This window comes from Schistocerca cancellata, chromosome 2, assembly GCF_023864275.1.
Source record: "Schistocerca cancellata isolate TAMUIC-IGC-003103 chromosome 2, iqSchCanc2.1, whole genome shotgun sequence".
NCBI lineage: Eukaryota > Metazoa > Arthropoda > Insecta > Orthoptera > Acrididae > Schistocerca > Schistocerca cancellata.
In genome coordinates this window covers 974,856,100-974,877,601 of record NC_064627.1, presented here as the reverse complement: position 1 = coordinate 974,877,601, position 21,502 = coordinate 974,856,100, and the positions used below count along the sequence as shown (strand labels likewise).

The following is a 21,502-nucleotide window of genomic DNA, read 5'->3' as shown; positions in this document are numbered from 1 at the left end:
CTGGGCTGCATACCTTCCCTTTCCGCATCCTTCCCCATCCCCCATCTTCGCCCCCCACCCTCACCTCCACCTCTTTCGTTCCCTTTCTCCCCCTCTGGGAATATGTTTTGTGCCTACGTCCAGAGACGGACGCTTGAAACTGTAACAAATTCTTTGCTTTCTCCGCTTGCAAGTCTTCGTCCTTCCTTTGTCCTTCTCTTTTCCTTACCTCTTCTCTTTGCCCTTTTCTCCGCTGCGGCGTTTGAGACCTCTCTTCTTTCCTTTCCCTTTCTCTTTTTTCCTCCCTGTGTGTGTCTGAAGGCCGACCCACGCATTTCCATGCGTAGCCGGTGACAGGGTAACGCGTAATTCTCCGCCCCAGGTAGACAGGTAGGACACGTACGTGCCCCCTGGTAACGGCCAGGCCCAGGGAGGGGTGATTACCCAAGCTGATACCTTCCGAAAGTGCCGATTGGTCCCTCCGTCCGTTTGTCGGGAGTTGTGACCTGACGTGTGAACAATCACCTAAGGCGGGAATGCCCTCAGAGAGGGGCCCACACAAGGAAGGAGTGCGCCATCAGAGACGCCGGTAATCATGGGGGATACTTTCGCAGTGGTTTCCTCATCTTCTACTATTTCAGCTCACAAGCGTAAGTTCAATGAGTCTCGGCCACAGACGGTCCTTCCATCGTTGCCACAGTTCCTTGTTGTTTCTCGGTCTGACGAAGGTCACGACTTCTCCACGGTCAACCCTTTCATTATTCAGAAAGGTGTCGACGCAATTGCAGGTCCTGTAAAGTCTTGTTCTAGATTACGTAATGGCACCTTGTTGTTAGAAACAGTCAGTGCCCTCCAGGCACAAAAATTGCTGCGTACTTCACTGCTACACACCTTCCCTGTCCGGGTGGAACCGCACCGTACTTTAAATTCATCACGTGGAGTCGTTTATACACGCTCCCTCGACGGATTGTCCGACGAGGAAATTCAACACTACCTGTCAGCCCAGGGCGTAACGGCAATTCATAGAGTCATGAAAAGGGTTGACACGATCATCATTCCAACCCGCACTGTCTTTTAGACATTTGACAAAGTTCAACTCCCATCGAAAATCAAAGCAGGCTATGAGATAATTTCCGTTCGCCCTTACATCCCAAACCCTACACGTTGCTATCGGTGTCAGCGGTTCAATCACACCAGCCAGTCCTGTTCCAATCCGGCCAAATGTGTTACGTGTGGCAAGGATGCCCATGAGGGTGCTTGTCCACCTCCGTCCCCTCGTTGCATCAACTGTATGGGTGACCATGCTGCTTCCTCTCAAGATTGCCCCATTTTTAAAGACGAAAAGCTCATTCAGGAAATCAGAGTGAAGGAAAAGGTGTCGACCTTTGCTGCTCAAAAATTATTTGCCAGTCGACAGCCCAACGTACCTCAGACAGGAAAATACAGCACTGTCCTTGCCTCTCCTCGGCCAACAAAGGAGGCGGCCACGCGGACTTGTGACCTTACCTTTAGTGCCACGGTCGTCATATCGGCCAGCGCAAAGATCGCCCGTTCAACCTCCCCACTTTCGCCTGCCCACTCTATGGCTCACCTTTCATCGGGTTCTGCTAAATCTCGAGCCCAAAAGTCAGACACCAAGACTTCGAAAAAAGAGCATACTCGTGAAGATTTATTACGTACCCCAACTTCACAACCAAGAAGCCAAGAAGGCTAGTAAGAAACCCAGTTCATCTCCTTCTCCACCAAGGCGTGTCTCATCTACAGCACCACCTGGCGGTAATCGCCCTCGGCAATCTTCTGTGTCGCCGAGGCGCACTGCTGGCGGCCGATCAACCGGCCGGTCACTGGTGACGGGAGCTGCTCCTGAACAACCTATGGATCAGGATCTTCTGCCTTCGGCTGAATGCCATTCCATGCTGTCGGTCGCAAGCTCTGAGCAGTCGCTGAGTTGACGGCAACCTTGGTCACATTCCTCCATTTTCTGTTCACCCTATGTCCATTATCCACTGGAATAGCCGCGGCCTTCGAGCCAATCGGGATGAATTGTCGATCCTCTTATGATCCTACGTGCCGGTCATCTTCTGTCTTCAGGAAACAAAGCTGCATCCCCATGACCGCTTTGTTCTCCCCCATTTTCAGTCCGTCCGATTCGATCTCCCCTCTGCTGAAGGCACTCCAGCACATGGAGGACTCATGATTCTTCTCCATGATACTCTCCATTATCACCCAATCCCCTTAAACACCTCCTTCCAAGCTGTCGCTGTCCGTCTTTCCCTTTCTGGATATACCGTTTCTCTTTGTACTGTATACATTCCATCGTCCACACCAATGGCATGAGCTGATCTCCTTCATCTTCTTGGTCAGCTTCCACCCCCCCTATTTGCTGGTTGGGGACTTCAATGCCCACCACCCGCTTTGGGGATCTCCACATCCTTGTCCGCGTGGCTCACTATTGCTAGACGTCTTCCACCAAGCGGATCTAGTTTGCCTCAACACTGGGGACCCTACATTTTTGTCTGCCTCCACGACAAATTTCTCTCATTTGGACCTTTCGGTCGGTACTGTTCCGCTAGCTCGGCGCTTCGAATGATTCGCCCTTGCTGATACACACTCGAGTGACCACTTTCCATGTGTCCTTAGACTGCAGCCTCAACAGCCATATATGCGCCCGCGATGCTGGAAGTTTGGCCAAGCCGATTGGACACTTTTTTTGTCCCTAGCGACATTCGATGACCGTCACTTTCCTAGCGTCGACGATGAGGTCACACATATTACAGACATTATTCTTACAGCTGTGGAACGTTCAATACCACGCACCTCCGAATTGCCCCGGTGCCCCCCAGTTCCTTGGTGGAACGCGGCTTGCCGTGACGCAATACGTGAGCGGCGACGTGCTCTTCGCGTTTTCCGCCACCATCCTATTTGGACCACTGTATCCGCTATAAGCAGTTCCGAGCGCGATGCCGTCGCGTCATCCGCGATAGCAAGAAGGAAAGCTAGCTCATTTAACACCTTCACTCCCTCCTCGGAAGTTTGGAGTCGGATTCGACGGTTCTCAGGCGCGCCTAGTTTCTCCCCGGTCTCTGGGCTTACTGTCGCGCATGATACATTAGTGGACCCCATTTCTAACTCATTGGGTCAACACTTTGCTGAGATTTCGAGCTCTTCAAATTACCCACCAGCGTTTCTCCTGATGAAACGTGCAGCGGAAGTGCGACTTCTTGCTTTCTCCTCTCAAAATCGCGAAAGCTACAATACTGTTTTCTCCGTGCGGGAACTCCAACATGCACTCTCTTCTTCTCGCTCCTCCGCCCCAGGACCCGATGGTATCCACATCCAAATGTTGTTGCATTTATCATACCATAGTCTGCTTTACCTCCTTCGCCTTTATAATCGAATTTGGACCAACAGTACTTTTCCCAGACGATGGCGGGAAGCTATCGTCATTCCTGTTCCGAAACCTGGAAAGGAGAAACATCTCCCCTCTAGCTATCGCCCCATTTCTCTCACGAGTAGTATATGTAAGGTTTTGGAGCGTATGGTGAATTGCCGTTTAGCTTGGTGGCTGGAGTCCCGCAGTCTTTTAACACCTGCCCAATGCGGTTTCCGAAAGCATCGATCTGCAGTTGACCATCTTGTTGCTCTCTCCACTTATATCATGAACAATTTTTTCCGGAAACGCCAAACAGTAGCAATATTTTTTGATCTGGAGAGAGCATATGACACCTGTTGGAGGACAGGCATCCTCCGCACACTGTTCTCTTGGGACTTTTGAGGTCGGCTGCCCCTTTTTCTTCACGAATTTATGGCAGAGCGCACATTTAGAGTGCGGGTGAACACCACTCTCTCCCGTACTTTCTCCCAAGAAAACGGGGTACCCCAGGGCTCCGTGCTGAGTGTTGTACTGTTTGCCATTGCCATAAATCCGATTATGGATTGTCTCCTTCCTGATGCCTCGGGCTCCCTCTTTGTGGACGATTTTGCGATCTACTACAGCGCTCAACGGACCAGCCTTCTTGAACGACGTCTTCAAGGATGTCTCGATCGCCTCCACTCTTGGAGCATCGAAACCGGCTTCCGTTTTTCTCCCAGTAAGACTGTTTGTGTTAATTTTTGGCGACGTAAGGAGTTTCTTCCACCCTCCTTACATCTAGGACCTGTCAACCTTCCGTTTTCAGATGTCGCTAAATTTTTGGGTCTTATGTTTGACAGAAAACGGTGCCGGTCCTCCCACGTTTCCTATCTTTCGGCTCGCTGTCTGCGATCCCTCAACACCCTCCGTGTCCTGAATGGTACCTCCTGGGGAGCGGACCGAGTGGTCCTTCTCCGCCTCTATAGCGCCTTAGTGCGCTCGAAATTGGACCATGGAAGCATAGTTTACTCCTCTGCTCGGCCGTCTATTCTTCGGCGTCTCGACTCTATCCACCACCGTGGATTACGTTTAGTGTCTGGAGCTTTTTACACCAGCCCTGTGGAAAACCTTTATGCTGAGACTGCTGAACCTCCGCTGTCCAATCGGCGAGCTGTCCTTCTGAGTCATTATGCTACCCATCTGTCTTCCATGCCTGCTAATCCGGCCCATGACGTTTTTTTTCGACGCCTCCTTGGATGTAGGGTATGCAGGCCATCCTTCCTCCCTACTACCACCGGGAGTCCGCTTCCGTCAACTGCTCCATTCTCTTTCCTTCCGCTTTCCTAAAACCTTTTTGACAACTTGGGGTACAGCACCGCCTTGGCTCCGTCCCCAGATCTGCCTGATCTGTGACCTTTGTCAATTTCCCAAGGATGGTACCCCTTCACTTGTTTATCGTCGGGCATTTTCTGCTCTATGTGCACAAATGAAGGAAGCCACGTTTATTTACACTGATGACTCGAAAACATCGTTAGGTGTAGGGAGTGCCTATATTGTTGGCGACACCTCAAATCGATTTCGGCTTCCCGACCAGTGTTCGGTTTATACTGCGGAGCTTTACGCTGTTCTCCAGGCTGTCCAATACATCCGCCGCCATCAGCGGATACAGTATGTTATCTGTTCAGATTCTCTCAGCTCTCTCCTCAGTCTCCAAGCTCTCTACCCTGTCCACCCTCTGGTCCACCGGATTCAGGACTGCCTGTGCTTGCTCCATTTGGGGGGCATCTGTGTGGCGTTCCTCTGGCTCCCAGGACACGTTGGTATCTGTGGCAATGAGGCGGCCGATATAGCGGCCAAGGCTGCAGTCTCTCTTCTTCGGCCAGCTATTCGATCGATTCCCTTCACCAATCTACGGAGCGTTTTATGTTGTCGTGTTGTTCTTTTATGGCACGCACATTGGTCGACACATCCCCATAATAAATTGCGGGACGTGAAAGCTCTTCCCTGTGCTTGGACCTCTTCCTCCCGAACGCGTCGTCGGGAGGAGGTAATTTTAACTAGACTCCGGATAGGGCACTGTCTTTTTAGCCATCGACGTCTTGTAAGCGGCTATCCTCCCCCACTCTGTCCCCACTGCCCTCAGCTGTGGACGGTAAGACACCTTTTAATTTAGTGCCCCTATTTTACTCCGTTACGCGCCCGTCTACAGCTGCCGCCTGATATATCGTCCATTTTAGCAGATGACACGAGCTCGGCCGATCGCGTTCTCGAGTTTATTAGTGCCAGTGAGATGACATCAGTCATTTGAAGCTCTTTTTGGGGACAACCAACCCCTTTCTGTAGTGGATTTTTAAGCTTTCCTTCGGCTTTAGTTTCTCCAACTCTTTGAGTTTCATTCCCATTGGTGCTGCTTTCCATTTTCGTTTTTTACCATTTCCTAAGTCACAGACCCGGTGCTAATGACCATAGCAGTTTTGCGCCCTAAAACCGAAACAAAAAAAAAAAAAAGGTTTTTTGGCTTTGGTAGACGGAGAGGCATAACAGTATGCACAACAAAGTGCATGTCATTAAGGAGATGGTGAATGTGTGGAAGTCTTCCTTGCGGGCTTCTCACAGGGAGTCTGTTGTCCTCTGCCGGTTCTGCATTGGCCATACGTGGCTAACGCGTGGTTACCTCCTCCGTCGCGAGGACCCACCTCAGTGTTGCTGTGGCTCACAAATGACGGTCATCGGCCTCTTGCTGGACTGCCCACTTTTAGCCGCTCTGTGGCAGACTTTTAACTTTGCCAGCACCCTACCTTTGGTGTTGGGTGACAATGCCTCAACAGCAGCTTGAGTGTTACATTTTATTCGTGTGAGTGGGTTTTATCATTTCATCTGAGTTTTAGTGCATGTCCTTTGTCCCTCTGTGTCCTCCACCCTAGGGCTTTTAGAGTGAAGGTTTTAATGTGTTGCAGAGTGGCTGGCTTCTCCTTTTTATTCTCATGGTCAACCAGCCATGGTTTTTAATCTCTTCTCCCTGTTTCTTGTGTCTCTCTGTGGTTTCCTTACCCTGTTTTGTCCCTTGCAGTGTTTGTTGCCCCTTTGTCGTTCTTCTGGTTCTTACTTTCTCCTGTTATTGTGCTGTACATCTTTTTTTTCTTCTTTCCCTTGGGTAATTGTTCTACTGGAAGAAGGGACTGATGACCTTGCAGTTTGGTTCCTTTCCCTCCCCTTTCAATCCAGCCAACTAACCAACCAACCAATCTTCATGCTTGTGGTCGTCTTGATGACATTCCATGTCTATTACTCCTCACCAGTCTCTGAATATGGTCGAGGGATTGATTTTTCATAGGAACCTCATCCTTCAAACTGATGAGGAACTCTTGGCTAATCTGGAGTGATGCGACATTCATTTTGTTCAACATGCACAGAAGGATCGTTAAGACCACTACTCCAATATCAATGCCTTTATTTTGGATTTCAAGGGAGATACCTCCCAGAGGAGGTCAAGATTATGTGTTACCGATGTGACGTGAATCTGTACGTCACGCCACTCATGAGGTACTTTTGGTCCTTGGATTTTGGGCATATGTCTTCCCACTATATGGTGGACCATGTATTTGGTGACTGTGGACACTCGCTCTGCGAGGTTCTGTCACCTGTCTGTGTAAATTGTCATAACCAACATTCTCCACACTTGCCAGGTTGGCCAGCCTACAAGTAAGAAAAGAAGATACGAGAGTATAAGTCCCTGGATCGTTTTTCTTATACAGAGGCTCGTCAAAAATATGACTGACACAACCCAGTGTCAATGTCTTCTACTTTAGCCTGTGTTGCATCGTTCCCCCCTCCTACCTCTTCCTTATCCCAGACTCATCACCCTCACTTCTCCGTGCAGTTCCCACACCTTCCTTTCCAATTGCCACACCCCTCCCCTTCTTCAGCACATGCCAGTGATGAGAGACAAACCCCTCCTTCTGGCGTCTCTCAGGCCGGAGGCCTGCTACCGTAACTTAGCCATGGGATGCACAGTTTGTCTCCTACCGAGCTGCCTTCCCCGTTTGGGAATAGTAGGCTCAAGCCTCCCACTTACGTTTTACCCATTGTCAGGCGAAATTCCTAATGAACCTTGTACTGAATGGGAGCTTTTTCTGACACTATCTTCTTCCCATGATTCAGCTCATGGCCCTTATTCCATTCATAACCAAATGTTTAACTGTAATTGGCTCCAAGGTATTTTCCCCCTCTCAATGGAGAGACAGTATTGTGGTTCCTGTCCTTAATCCTGGCAAGGTTCCATTGTCCCTTGATAGTTACTGGCCCATCAGCTTGACCAGTGCTCCGTGTAAGTTATTTTAATGGATGGTGGCCTGTCGGCTCACATGAGTCCCTGAACCTCGGGATCTTTTATCTCCTTACTAGTGTGGCTTTTCGGAGGGATGGTCTGTCAGTAATCGTCTGCTTCGATTGGAAACCACAGTTCACCGGGCCTTTTCTCAGTGCTGCCATCTTGTCGCAATTTTCTTCAATCTTCCTAAGGCCTATGACACAGCTTGGTGCCATCGTATTCTCCTTACACTTCATGAGTGGGGTCTTCGGCGCCACCTCCCGATTTTTATTCACCAGTTCCTGTCCCACTGATTGTTCAGAGTCTATGTTGCCACTGTTCTCAGCTCTCTGTGGATGCAGGAGAATGGTTTCCACAAGGCTCATTATTAAGTGTCCTTTGTCTAATCTCTATGAATGGACTTGTGGCCTCTGCCGGACTGGTTGGTCACCACTGCTCTGTAAGTGGATGACTTCTGTACTTGGGGTTGCTCCCAATCAGGGGGCTCTGTGGAATGACAGCTCTAGGGTGCCATCTGGCAAGCTTCCAGGTTTTCAATTATCTCCTCTTAATTCAAGGATAGTGCATTCCAGTTGCCCCTTACTACAGTCCATCCTGATCCTGAGCTCTCCCTCGATGCCCAATGCCTGACTGTGGTCCCCCAGTTCTGTTTCTTGGGTCTTATTTTTGACAACAAGCTTACTTAGTGGCCCCATATCCATCATCTAAAGGTTAGAGTTTTTTGTAAACTCGATACTCTTTGCTTCCTTGCCCACACCTCTTAGGTGCGGATCGTTTGACGCTTATTCGGCTTTAGCGGCTGTTAGTTTTGTCCTGTCTGGACTATGGCTGTCAAGTTCATGGATCAGCTGCCCCTTCCATGTTGCTTCTCTTATTCCTGGTTCACCATTTTGGTATCCATTTAGCCACTAGCCTTGTCAATAATCTTCTGGTTGATGCTGGGATCCATCCCCTTTCAATTCAGTGGTCCCAGCTCGTGCTTTTGTATGCCATCACTATCAGCTCTTCCTGTGCTCACCATTGCAATTCTATTCCTTTCATGGCTTCAGGCCATTGCCCACCCACTGTCTGCCCTCGGGTGGGTTTACCGGATTGGCTCTGCCTCACTTCTCTCTTATATAACTTCCATTTGCCCTCCTTGTCCTCTCCTGACCACCCCTCTCATGATTAGTTCCTCAGTCACAGATTCAGATGGATCTTTTGTAGGGATTGAAAGCCTCCATTGCTCCAGTGGTGTTCCATTGTTTGTTCCAAACACTTTTATATGAATTTAGGATGCCATTGCTTTCTACACCAATGGCTCTAAATCCACTGATCATGTCTTCCAGTGGCACAGAACACCATTTCTTGTCTGCCATGTGTGGGGTGTTTACTGTGGAATTGATGGCCATCTATCAGGCCTCACTTGAGTTTTGTTACATGTGGACTCAATGAATAGCCTTCAGGCTATTGCTCGGTGATTTTCCTGCCATCCCTTGGTCTCTGCCATCCACGACCTTCTCATTGATTTTGGTGATGCTGCTAGTTTGGTTGATTTCATATGGGTTCATAGCTACATAGGTATCCCAGGCAATGGATTTGCTGATCATCTGGCTGGCAGGCGGGAGGGGGAGAACGACCACCTAACCCCACCCCCAACCCCCGATCTTCAGGGGTGGATTTATGTCTTTATATCAAGTTCCTTTTTGCTCAATCATGGTCTGGCTCTTGGGAGGCCACCCCCCTTTTTTTGTAAACTGTGCACTATCATGGAGACTCACCATGTGGCACCCTTACCTCCACCTCTCCTGACTGGAATCTACCATCCTCTGCTGTCTTTGTCTTGGCTGACCCATGGTTTTTTATTCTGCAATCAGCCCCCTCCCTCCGTCTCTGCCCCTCTTTGTAGTTGCGTGGCTCCACTGACGGTGACCTGTGTTTTGCTGGACTGCCCCTGCCTTTTGGCCCTTTACACTAAATGTGCCCTCCCACCTTCCTTGTCTCGGGTAATTGTGAACGATACATCTGTCCTCAGTTTTCTTCATGAAAGTGCTTGTACCCTCAGTTGTTGAATCTTCCTCTGGAATTATTCCCTCAGTCAGGCTTTGGTTATGGAGTCCTTGACCTTGACTCCACACCAGCTGGGTTCTCCCAACCTGTTATGTACATTTTTACATTTTTGTCTAGTCCATTGTGCTGTTTTGTTTCTCCTTTTCTTTTGTCTTCTTCCCCTGTGTTGCCCCTGTTGTATAGTGATAATGGTATGGTATGGGTGTCGGGAAAGGTCGGTGGGGTGCCCCACTGCACGTAATGTTTCTGGGGCACCTCTGCTTTCCCTGTTTTCACCCACCCCCTCCTATTCTTTCCTCTTCCTTCTGCCCTGACATTCCTTTTCCCTCTTTGTTTGCATGTTGACTGGGCTGTGTTGTTTCTCTTGTTTCTCTCTTGCTATCTGCCGCCCTAGATCATGGGACCGATGACCTTGCTGTTTGGTCCTCTCCTCCAGATCAACCAACCAACTAATTGTGGTACTCAGAGGAGGGTGCTTGCTGTGTTCCTTGCCACCTAAAAACCAGATCATAAAGAGCAACGAAGACCATCCATGTGGAATTGCTTGTGCATTAAGAGGTTGGTCATGACAATTTTTTGTCATACATCATCACAGGCAATGAAACATGGGTTGATCACTTCTAACCAGAGACAAAATGGCAGTGCATGGAGTGGTGCCAGCCACCTCTCCTCTGAAGAAAAAGTTCAAAGCCTCAGCCTCAAGTGGTAAAGTCATGCCGATAGTCTTCTGGGACTCTGACTGGGTAAATAAATGTAAATGTTGTGTGACTAGGGCCTCCCGTCGGGTAGATAGTTCGCCGGATGCAAGTCTTTCGAGTTGATGTCACTTCGGTGACATGCGTGTTGATGGGGATGAAATGATGATGATTAGGACAACACAACACCCAGTCCCTGAGCGGAGAAAATCTCCGATCCAGCCGGGAATTGAACCCGAGCCCTTAGGATTGACATTCTGTCGCACTGACCACTCAGCTACAGGGGGCGGACTCTGACTGGGTTATTCTGTTTGATGTCTGCCCTCATGGTGCAATGACCCACTCAGAAGTGTATATGCTACCCTCAGGAAATTGAAGAAATGATTTCAGTGTGTTCGTCGCTACAAAAATGCAAAAATTTCTCCTTCTTTATGACAATGCAAGGCCTCATACAAGTCTGCACACCCAAGAGGAGCTCACAAAATAAATGAAAAGGACCAGTTTGCTTTTGTTCTACATTACTACTTCAGACATTTAATGAATATTGTCACTGAAGAAGTTATGACGTTTGTAAACAACACTGGAAGAAAAATTACACTCTAGATTGAAACGGAGACATACAGTAACATCTTCGACAGTGTGGTGGTAATGCAATGAAAAGGTAAAAAAATTGAGCACTAAATAAATAAAAATGGAGTAAGTAAAAAATTGAACACTAAATATATAAAAAATGGAGTAGACAGGAAAAACTTTAACGCAAAATAGGAACAGCATGCCTACATAACAATGTTTATTAATAAACAAATAAAATAAAATTAGTGCTTGACAAGGCTACTTCAGGAGGTATAAAACATGTAGAGTGATACACAAACCAATTAAAAGTAACAATTATCAAAGTAATTACAGAATACCTAAGGAACTTAAACAATATCAATAAGATAAACAGAAATAAATAAATGCAGGAAAATGGAAGAGTTTGAGGGAACATACAGTAAATGCAGTCTTGAGAGTGTGGTGGTACTGCAATTTTAAAAGGTAAAAAGGCTGAACAATACACAATACAAAAAGGAGCAAACAGGAAACATTAACATTATATTCAAAACTGTGGCTATGTAACAGTTTGCATTAAATAAATGAACCAAGTAAAATATAAACACTATTTGATGAGACAAGAATATGGACAGTAAGAGGCATTGAACATGGGCAGTAAGACAAGTACCAGTTCAATTAAAGCCTTAACAATTGAAACTACAGTCTTTATGAAATGCATGGACAACTTCAATAAAATAAAAGAACTTAATGAATACAGGAAAATGGGAATATGTAGGAACAGACAGTGTGGGAAGTAATGAACAACAGAGATGATTATATTAAGATTAGGAGAGGGAAGTGTTGAGCTGTGTCTGGTCATTTAGGATTAGATCTGTACTGTGGGCTAGATATTTGTTAATTTCCAGGGCTTCCAGCAGGTTGAGTTTATGACCTTTGTAAGTGAAGTACATGGAACACTGGCTGGCAGTCGTGACCCTCATTCGGTACATTCTCAGCAAATGCAGAGTCAGAATTCTGCAACCTCCAGCTGTGTTCATGTTCAGCCAGCCTGGTTGCAATGTCTCTGCCTGACTGACCAATGTAAAACTTGTCACAATCGGAACAGTTAATTTTGTATACCCCACTGTCGGCTAATAAATGGATCTTATATTTGCTATTGAAAATACTCTGGGCTGTCGTGTTCTTAACATAGTTGGAAAGCCTTACTTGCAGGTTTTCAGTGCTTTGGCTGCAAACTGTGATGCCTCTCTTAGATATTGTAGTGCGCGCCATTTCTTGCAGATGGTGGCTGGGGAAGCAGATGGGGCATAGAGGAGGGGTATAATTCTCCGTTTTTGTTTCCGAGCAAGATGTTGTTAGTAAGAACTGGACTGTAGCCATTGGCTGTGGCAATAAATTGTATTGTATCTAACTCTGCTATAAAATCGTCTCTGGATGTGGGGACACATATGAGATGGTGTACCATTAAGTGAAAAGCTGCATGTTTGTGAGATATGGGTTGTTGTGAGCAAGAAGGTATTTTTAAATAATGTGTGTGTGTGTGTGTGTGTGTGTGTGTGTGTGTGTGTGTGTGTGTGTGTGTGTGTGTGTGTGTTCTAGTAGCATCCATATTTGGGAGGCTTTTCCCTGTCCACCACCTGAGGAGGTGCCTGATGTAGGATCTGACAATCCCACAATGAAATAATAGTCATTTTGCACAAAATATATGTAAATGCACAATATGTGAAAAACATAGTCTATAAGTAAAATTTATGTGTTAAAATCACTTTAACAACTGACTTAACACAGTGCCAATCAGTTCTTTCAATTTCAGTTCAGAAAATAGCCACTTATAACATTTTACAAAAGGAATTGACAACTCTGTAAGGTGAAAGGCTGTACTACCGGTATGTTATCAGCAAAGTGTCACTTTATATGTGCGTTAAAATGTGCAGCACAGGTTTTGTAGTTGACAGTGTGCATTCATTCTTGAGACGAAACTGCATTGATTTGAAACATTAACAAACCAGTTACCTGTTAACAAACTTGGCACAATGAAATTGCAAAGTTGTGCATTTTGTTTAAAAGGGCAGTAGTTATGGCATAATTCAGTTGGACCTAAATGCAAAATGACATATCATGCAACAGAAAAAGATTTACAAAATATTTGATCAGTGTGATTGATCTGTATATAGTGTTCATTTTCCCAGTAAATTTGGTGAATTTTCAGAAAGCTCAACTTACATTGTTTCTTTCAGGGCAGCGAACTAGCAGAGCTGACAAAAGAATGTCAGAACAAGATATGGGAGCGAACATTGCATATGATAAGTGATCAAAACATGACACAGCTTGCAAAGGACTATTGTTCAAGCCAGTTGATAGAGAGCCTTGGCTGTCAGCCTTCATCATCAGTTGTGGGTAATATATTAGCCTGTATGATTGATAAAAGGGAAAAGATAGAAGAAGATAAATGTCATACATTTGTTCAGCGTATGGAATGGATTGCTTTTAGTGACTTCAGAATGATGCCAGCATTTTATAAAGAGTGTAGTGGAGATGTGAAAACTTTTCAGTGTGGACGACTTCACACAAATGAGGTAATCATCATTGTATATAACTCTCTTACTCCATTTTCTCTATAAAAGAATAGAACTTAGACAATGAACTCACAGTCTTATTTATTTATTTGTGTATTTATTATAATTTGAGCAAATCAGCATGATGTGTTAATGCACTTCTTATTTCTTGTCATAAAAAATGATGGCTGTTATCTTCTTTAGATTACAGGAGACATACATTGGGGTGATATGGAAAATGTTCTGTTAGCTTGGAGCTCTATGAAATGGAAAGCCTTATAATGCTTAGCATCCAACAGCAATATGTCTTGTAGATACATAATGATTGTCATAAAAAGAGTAGCACCAAGAAGAACAAAGCAGATTTCACTCATTGTTGGCAGGAAGTTAGATAGTACTACACACATGAAATGATTACACTTCCAGCTTTGAAGGAGCAACATCTATTATGTTACACAGCCACAAATCATACCTGTTAGTATGGCATCATGCCTACATCGTTGTTGTTGTGAATTGGCAGGAGCCAATTCACGAAGTTTGGAGGAAGCCAAAAGGCACGCGATTAAGCTCACGCAGGCTGGCGTGAGGTCTGGAACAGGTCAGAGAAATAAGACTAGCAAAACAAGAGTAACTGGTAGAATACTTAACTTTAATCCACAATTGGTGAACATCTCTCGTTACTGTACAGGCTTCACAATATTAATTATCAAATGCTATGGCGCCTTGCTAGGTCGTAGCAAATGACGTAGCTGAAGGCTATGCTAACTATCGTCTCGGCAAATGAGAGCGTATTTGTCAATGTAGCTTCGCTAGCAAAGTCGGCTGTACAACTGGGACGAGTGCTAGGACGTCTCACTAGACCTGCCGTGTGGCAGCGCTCGGTCTGCAATCACAGACAGTGGCGACACGTGGGTCCTACGTATACTAGTGGACCGCGGCCGATTTAAAGGCTACCACCTAGCAAGTGTGGTGTCTGGCGGTGACACCACAGTTGTGAATATATGTGTCCAGACACCACATCGTGGAGTTGTATAGGTCTTGGATGTAATTCTGTGATACTCCATCCCATGCTGTTTGCACATGAGTGCACAGTTCCTGCATACTAATAGGCGGGGTTGGAATCCTAATGACATGCTCAATGGTGGTCCCCACATTCTCAGTTGGGGAGAAATTGGGTGATGCCGTTGGCTATGGCAGTGTGTCCGCAGCAGCAATGTATGCTGAGGAAGTGGTTGCAGGATGATGACGAAATAGGGCATGGGAATGGGCATTCTCGAATGGCAGAGCCATCAGCTGCAGTACCTCCTCTATGTACCATGTGGCTCTCACGTAAGAAAATTTGACCATTAAAGGTCACCACAGAATATTGCTCCACACACCATCGCATGAGGATGTGTGCTGCTCCTCATGGCACTCTCCACTGCACCTCCAGACACAGACTTGATGTTAGTAGCTGCCTCTAAGGCAGAAACAGGACTCTCACTACAGACGACTGGTCTGCAGGGTCTCACCTTAGTTGTTGCCCACATCGGGCGTGTGGAGCGTGATGCTGTGGGGTTGTGAGCACCAGGTGTCAAAACAGTCAGTATGCGGTGAACCATTTGTAATGCAACTGCCTGCCAATGGTACTAGCACTTACCGGATGTTGTATAGAAGGCAGAAAAGCCCACTGAATGGCCATTCTTATTACTGCTGGATCTTTCCCCACATGGTGAGATCCTCTCCTGGAACTGCAGGTTATGTAGCAAGAGTAAGTTGATAGGGGAGTTGGAGCGAAAGATCTGTGCCCTTCAGGAGCAGTTCAAAAAGGCACAGGAGGAGCTAGATAGGATGAGAAGGGGGTTGGGGAATGGGAGCTGGCTGTTGGCAAGAGATCTGCTAGGAGAAGGAGATTTTCAGATAGTTTTACTATTGGTGTTTGCAATAGATATGACCAACTGTCAGAGTCTTGTGGAGAGGAATCTCTAGCAGCTGTAGATGTAGGAAGTATGCAGCAGACCTCAGCAGTTACGGTGGCTAGGACAGTTGCAAAGTCTAAGAGAAAGAAGAAGGTTCTACTGTTAGGTAGTTCTTGTGGTAGAGGTGTAGGCCAGCAGTTGCAGGAAGTGTTGGGGAGTGAGTACCAGGTCACCAGCATTGTGAAGCCTAATGCAGGATTGGCTCAGGTGACTGTTAACATAGGGGGGTTATGTAGGGATTTTACTAAAGAGGGTCAGGTAGTGATTGTGGGTGGGGCTGGTAATAGTAGTAATAGGGATGGGGAGTATGACATAGATGGTGACCTGGAAAAGATAGCCACTCAGACTGGCAACACGAATGTGCATTTCGTGGAACTGTTTCAGCGTCACGATCAGCCTCATCTTAATACACCCGTAATAATATGAGACTTGAGGGTGCGCTGATGACAGAAGGCATGAGTCACATTTCAGTGGTGTCGGTGGAGTCTATCAGCAGGACGGGTTTCACTAGACATGGCCTGCACCTCAACAGGTATGGAAAGGGGAGGTTGGCAAAGCTTATAGGTGACAGAATAGGTGGGGGTGGTGGGATCACTCATGGGAAAATTCCTGTACTAGTGGGTGTTAGAGCTGCACCTTTTTTAGATTGAAGTCAGCTGATAGGTATTCCTGCTTAAGGGAAGTCTCTCTAACAAAGAAACCACTTTTGACAAAGCTTAGGTATCCGAGTAATGAGGGAATTAGTATATTTCTTCAAAATATACAAATTAGAGATAAAGTTAGTGAACTGCTTTTAGATGTTGACATTGAAATTATGGGTATATCTGAACACTTCTTACATAAGGAGATAATTCAGAGGCTTCCTTTACCAGGTTAGAGGTTGGCTGGCAGCTTTTCTAGGAGCTCTTTGCAGTGTGGGGGAGTAGCCATGTATGTGAAAAACGGTATCCCATTTGAGTCAATTGATGTTTCAAAGTACTGCACTGAAAAGGTGTTTGAATGTTGTGCAGGTGTGTGGTTAAATTTAGTGGAGTTAAACTTCTAACTGTTGTTATTTATAGATCCCCAGATTCTGATTTCACAACATTTTTGCTAAAGCTAGAGGAGGTTCTTGGTTCACTTTATAGGAAATACAAAAAGTTAGTTATATGTGGTGACTTCAATATTAATTGTATAAGTGATTGTGCAAGGAAAAGGATGCTGGTAGACCTCCTTAATTCATATAATCTTATGCAAACTGTATTCTTTCCAACGAGAGTGCAAGGGAACAGTACAACAACCATAGACAACATTTTTGTTCATTCCTCATTACTAGAAGGGCATTCTGTTAGCATAAAGGTGAATGGCCTTTCAGATCATGATGCACAAGTTTTAACTCTAAAAGATTTTTGTGCTGCAACACATGTTAAATATAGTTGTCAACTTTTTAGGAAAGCTGATCCAGTTGCTGTAGAGACCTTTGTAAACCTTATCAAGGAACAAGAGTGGCAAGATGTTTATAGTGCTGATACAGTAGACGATAAATATAATGCTTTCCTCAAGACTTTTCTCGTGCTCTTTGAAAGTTGCTTTCCATTAGAACGTTCGTAATATGGTACTAGCACAAACAGGCAGCCTGGGTGGCTGACTAGAGGGATAAGAATATCCTGTAGAACAAAGTGGCAGTTATATCAAAACGCTAGAAACAGTCAAAATGTAAGTGCAGCAGCCCATTACAAACAGTATTGTAAGGTGCTTCAAAAAGTTATTAGGAAGGGAAAAAGTATGTGGTATGCAGATAGAATAGCTAAGTCTCAGGATAAAATTAAAACTATATGGTCAGTCGTAAAGGAAGTGGCTGGTCTGCAGAGACAGGTCAAGGATATAGAATCAGTGCATAGTGGGAATGTCCGTGTTAATGATAAGTCGCATATATGTACAGTATTTAATAATCACTTTCTGAATATAGCAGGTGAACTAAATAGAAACCTAGTCCCAACAGGGAATCATATAGCACTTGTAGAAAAAAGTGTTCTGAGACTGTTACCTGAAATGCTCCTCCATGATACTGACAAGAGGGAGATTGAGTTAATAATTAAATCGCTAAAGGCCAAGAACTCTCATGTATATGACGGGGTATCTAGCAGAATACTGAAGTACTTAGCCATATCTGTAACTTTTCCTTTAGGAGTGGTCGGTTTCCTGACTGATTAAAGTACTCGGTAGTGAAGCCACTTTATAAAAAGGGAGACAGGGATAATGTTGACAATTATAGACCTATTACTATGCCATCAGTGTTTGCTAAAGTTGTCAAGAAGGTTGTATATACAAGGTTACTGGAGCATTTAAATTCACATAATTTGCTGTCAAATGTACAGTTTGGTTTTAGAAATGGTTTAACAACTGAAAATGCTATATTCTCTTTTCTCTGTGAGGTTTTGGACAGATTAAATAAAAGGTTGCGAACGCTAGGTATTTTCTTTGATTTAGTGAAGGCTTTTGACTGTGTTGACCACAAAATATTACTGCAGAAGTTGGACCATTATGGAGTCAGGGGAGTAGCTTACAATTGGTTCGCCTCTTGCTTTAAGAACAGAAAGCAGAAGGTAATTCTCTGCTATATTGAGAGTGGTAGTGATTTCAGTCCCAATGGGGCACTGTTAAGTGGGGCGTTCCCCAAGGGTCGGTGCTGGGGCCACTGCTGTTTCTTATTTATATAAATGATATGCCTTCTAGTATTACAGGTGATTCAAAAATATTTCTGTTTGTTGATGACGCCAGCTTGGTAGTGAAGGATCTGGTGTGTAATATTGAAACATTATCAAATAATGTAGTTCATGAAATAAGTTGGTGGTTTGTGGAAAATAATTTGATGCTAAATCACAGTAAGACTCAGTTTTTACAGTTTCTAACTCACAATTCAACAAGAACCGATATTTTGATCAGACAGAATGGGCATATTATAAACGAGACAGAACAGTTAAAGTTCCTAGGCGTTCGGATAGATAGTAAGCTGTTGTGGAAAGCCCATGTTCAGATTCTTGTTCAGAAACTAAATGCTGCTTTATTTACCATAAGAACAGTATCTGAAATAAGTGACAGTTCAACACGAAAAGTAGTCTACTTCGCATATTTTCATATGCGTATGTCATATGGTATTATTTTTTGGGTAATTCTTCTGATTCATTTTTGGCTCAAAAATGGCTTGTTCGAGCTATATGTGGTGTAAGTTCGGAACCTCTTGTCGACCCATATTCAATAGTCTGGGAATTCTGACATTGCCCTCACAGTATATATTTTCTTTAATGTTGTTTGTTGTTAGCAATATTAGCTTATTCCCAAGAGTTAGCAGCTTTCACTCAGTTAATACTAGGCAGAAATCAAATCTGCTTGTGGACTGCACTTCCTTGACTCTTGTGCAGAAAGGAGTGCACTATTCTGCTGCATCCATTTTCAGTAAGCTATCGCAAGAACTCAAAAATCTTACCAGTAGCCCAAACACTTTTTAAGTCTAAACTGAAGAGTTTCCTCACGGCTCACTCCTTCTATTCTGTCGAGGAGCTCCTGGAAGAGCTGAAAAATTAAGCAAATTCCAGTGTTACATTGTTGATTTTCTTTATTTAAACTTACGAATTGTCGTGTGAAAATGTTTCTTATATTTCATTTTATCTGTTTCTACTATCGTGTTATAATTTCATGTATTGACTCGTTCCATAACCATGGAGACTTCTCCTTAATTTGGTCCCACGGAACAAATAAATAAATAAATAAATAAATAAATAAAATAGGCAGTCCTCCCTCCTTGTAGTGCAAATCAGACATCCAGATCCTGTATGCCAAGCATGTGTGTCTTCCAGTATCTATTGCTGTCAACGATGGGCAGTAGTGGTGTGTGTATGACTGATTGCGCACAGTATGACAATAGGACTACCTGGCCTCCTGTAGTCCCATGATACTGTCCCTCTTGAATTCCTCTAGCTAAGCAATCGGCTACCAAAATGTTGCCTGCCTGGACATAGTGCATGTTCAGGTGATGCTCTAGTGACCTTACATGCTGTCTTACTGGCCAGCATGGCTGTTTGGGGCCCTCTTTTCGTAATATTGTTATGTTAAATTTGTTTATCTTGAGGGTCAATCACCCTTCCCTGCCCCAAGTGTTGGACCCTCTACAGGTCTTCCTGAGTTAAACTGCAAATTTCTACCATTGTAACTTCTCTGTATGAAACAGCATCGTTGGTGAAAAGCCTCTTGGAACTTCAGACATTGTCTACTAGGTTATTTATATATATTGTGAAAAGTAATGGTCCTATAGCATTATTTTGGGGCAAACCCTTCAGTCCACTCACACTGTTGGTTTAATATTCTGTATTCTCTAATTTTGTTCATTAGGCAGCAGTGTGGAACTGTATCGCATGCCTCCCAGAAATGAAGGAATACAGCCTATACATGGGTGCCTGTATCTACTAATTTCAGGGTCTCGTGGATGAACAGAGCAAGTGGGGATGGATTACACCTGATCATTGTTTTTGGAATCCAAGTTTATTCATCTATTGAACATTTTTGGTCTCCATAAATGTCATAATATAGAGATTTAAAAAAATGTTGCAAATTCTAAAACAGATAGATATCGGAAATAGAGGCCTATAGTTTTGTGCGTCTGTTCATTGAACTTTTTTGAAAATGGAAATGACCTGCGCTTTCTCTAATCATTAGGAACTTTTTGCTCCTCCAGAGTCCTATGGTACTCTGCTGCTAGAAGAGGGACAAGTTCTTTTACATACTCTATGTAGAGTCCTGTTGGAATCGTGTCAGCTCCAGTGGCCTTTCCTCTGTTGAGCGAGTTCAGTTGCTTTTCTGTCCCAAGGAAACTTGTTTCGATACCTGTCATTTTGTCATTCACGATATGATTCAAAGGAAGTACTAAGGGAAATCTTCCTCTGTGTTTCTTAGAAAATGACAATATTTCAGACTTTACTGTCTCATTCTTTTTCAGTGCCACTGTGGTCACAGTGTGTCTCGACATATTGCTTCAATCTGTTTACTGATTTAAAATAAGGAGAAAACTTTCTATTTTTCTGTCAAGCCAGCAGATAGAATTTTATTTTCAAATTGGTTAAATACTTCATGCCGTTCTCCTGATGCTAGTTTTAGTTGTGTTCAGTCTGTTCATCTGTGAGGCTTTGGCTACATTCAGACTTGCAGCAAACCTCTTTTTGCTTTTGTAGTAGCTTTCTGACACTACTCTTGAACCAGGCGGGTGTTTTCCATCTCTCACAACTTTACTTGTTTAAAGCGTATTGCACAGTTCTCTCGAACTTTGTCCAGTGGTACTTACATTGTTAGTGCTGGAGATGAAATTTTCATGTTGATATGAAATCACATACACAAAAAGATAATACACGAAAATGCCATTTTCACTCTTAGCATAGTCATAGTATGATGTTTTTTACATTAAAAATATATGTATGTGCGTAACATTTATGATATCTAATAAACATTGTCCAGTGTAAATGTTTGGTTTTTGCAAGTGGAACATATTAAGAATTTGTCCAAAGAAGTAAAATTATTTGTCCTCCTGTCAGCCTAGCATTTCTTTTCATATAAAATATTTTTTGTCTTCACTTACTATATATTATCATAGGCACTTGTAAGGGGAAATACCATTACACAATTGCAATTAAGGAATTGGTATACAATATTATTTAGTTGTTGTAATCTGGTTTTTGTTTCCATGCCATATTTTCAAATTGAAATAGGCTTTCAGACAAGGAAAAACATTAGCCTGTCTCCAAAAGTATATAAGGAAGTTAAGTGCTGGATGCCACAGGCAAGTACTTCATCTATCAGAAATACAAGCTGATGATATCAAACTGGACAGACAGTTATTTTTGGCATGTGCAAATGATCATCAGCGTTTCTGCCCTAACATGCCAAGGGGTAGTGGGAGAGTCTATAAATGCTTGATGGAGCACAAACTTGACAAAACAATGAGTAAAGAGGTGAGTTTTCCTTTTTTGCCCAATTGCTAAAAAAGCGTTATCATGAAATTAGAA

At 44.2% G+C, this 21,502-nt stretch overlaps 1 protein-coding gene across 1 annotated transcript in view; it reads left to right on the top strand.

The window, feature by feature from the left end:
* The window catches only part of LOC126162948 (Golgi apparatus protein 1), a 166,426-nt gene that overhangs the window by 27,643 nt on the left and 117,281 nt on the right, over nucleotides 1-21,502 (top strand). The window contains exons 2-3 of the mRNA XM_049919782.1: nucleotides 13,195-13,533; nucleotides 21,206-21,448. Coding sequence (XP_049775739.1) covers nucleotides 13,195-13,533; nucleotides 21,206-21,448 — 582 coding nt within the window. The remainder of the gene's footprint in view (nucleotides 1-13,194; nucleotides 13,534-21,205; nucleotides 21,449-21,502) is intronic.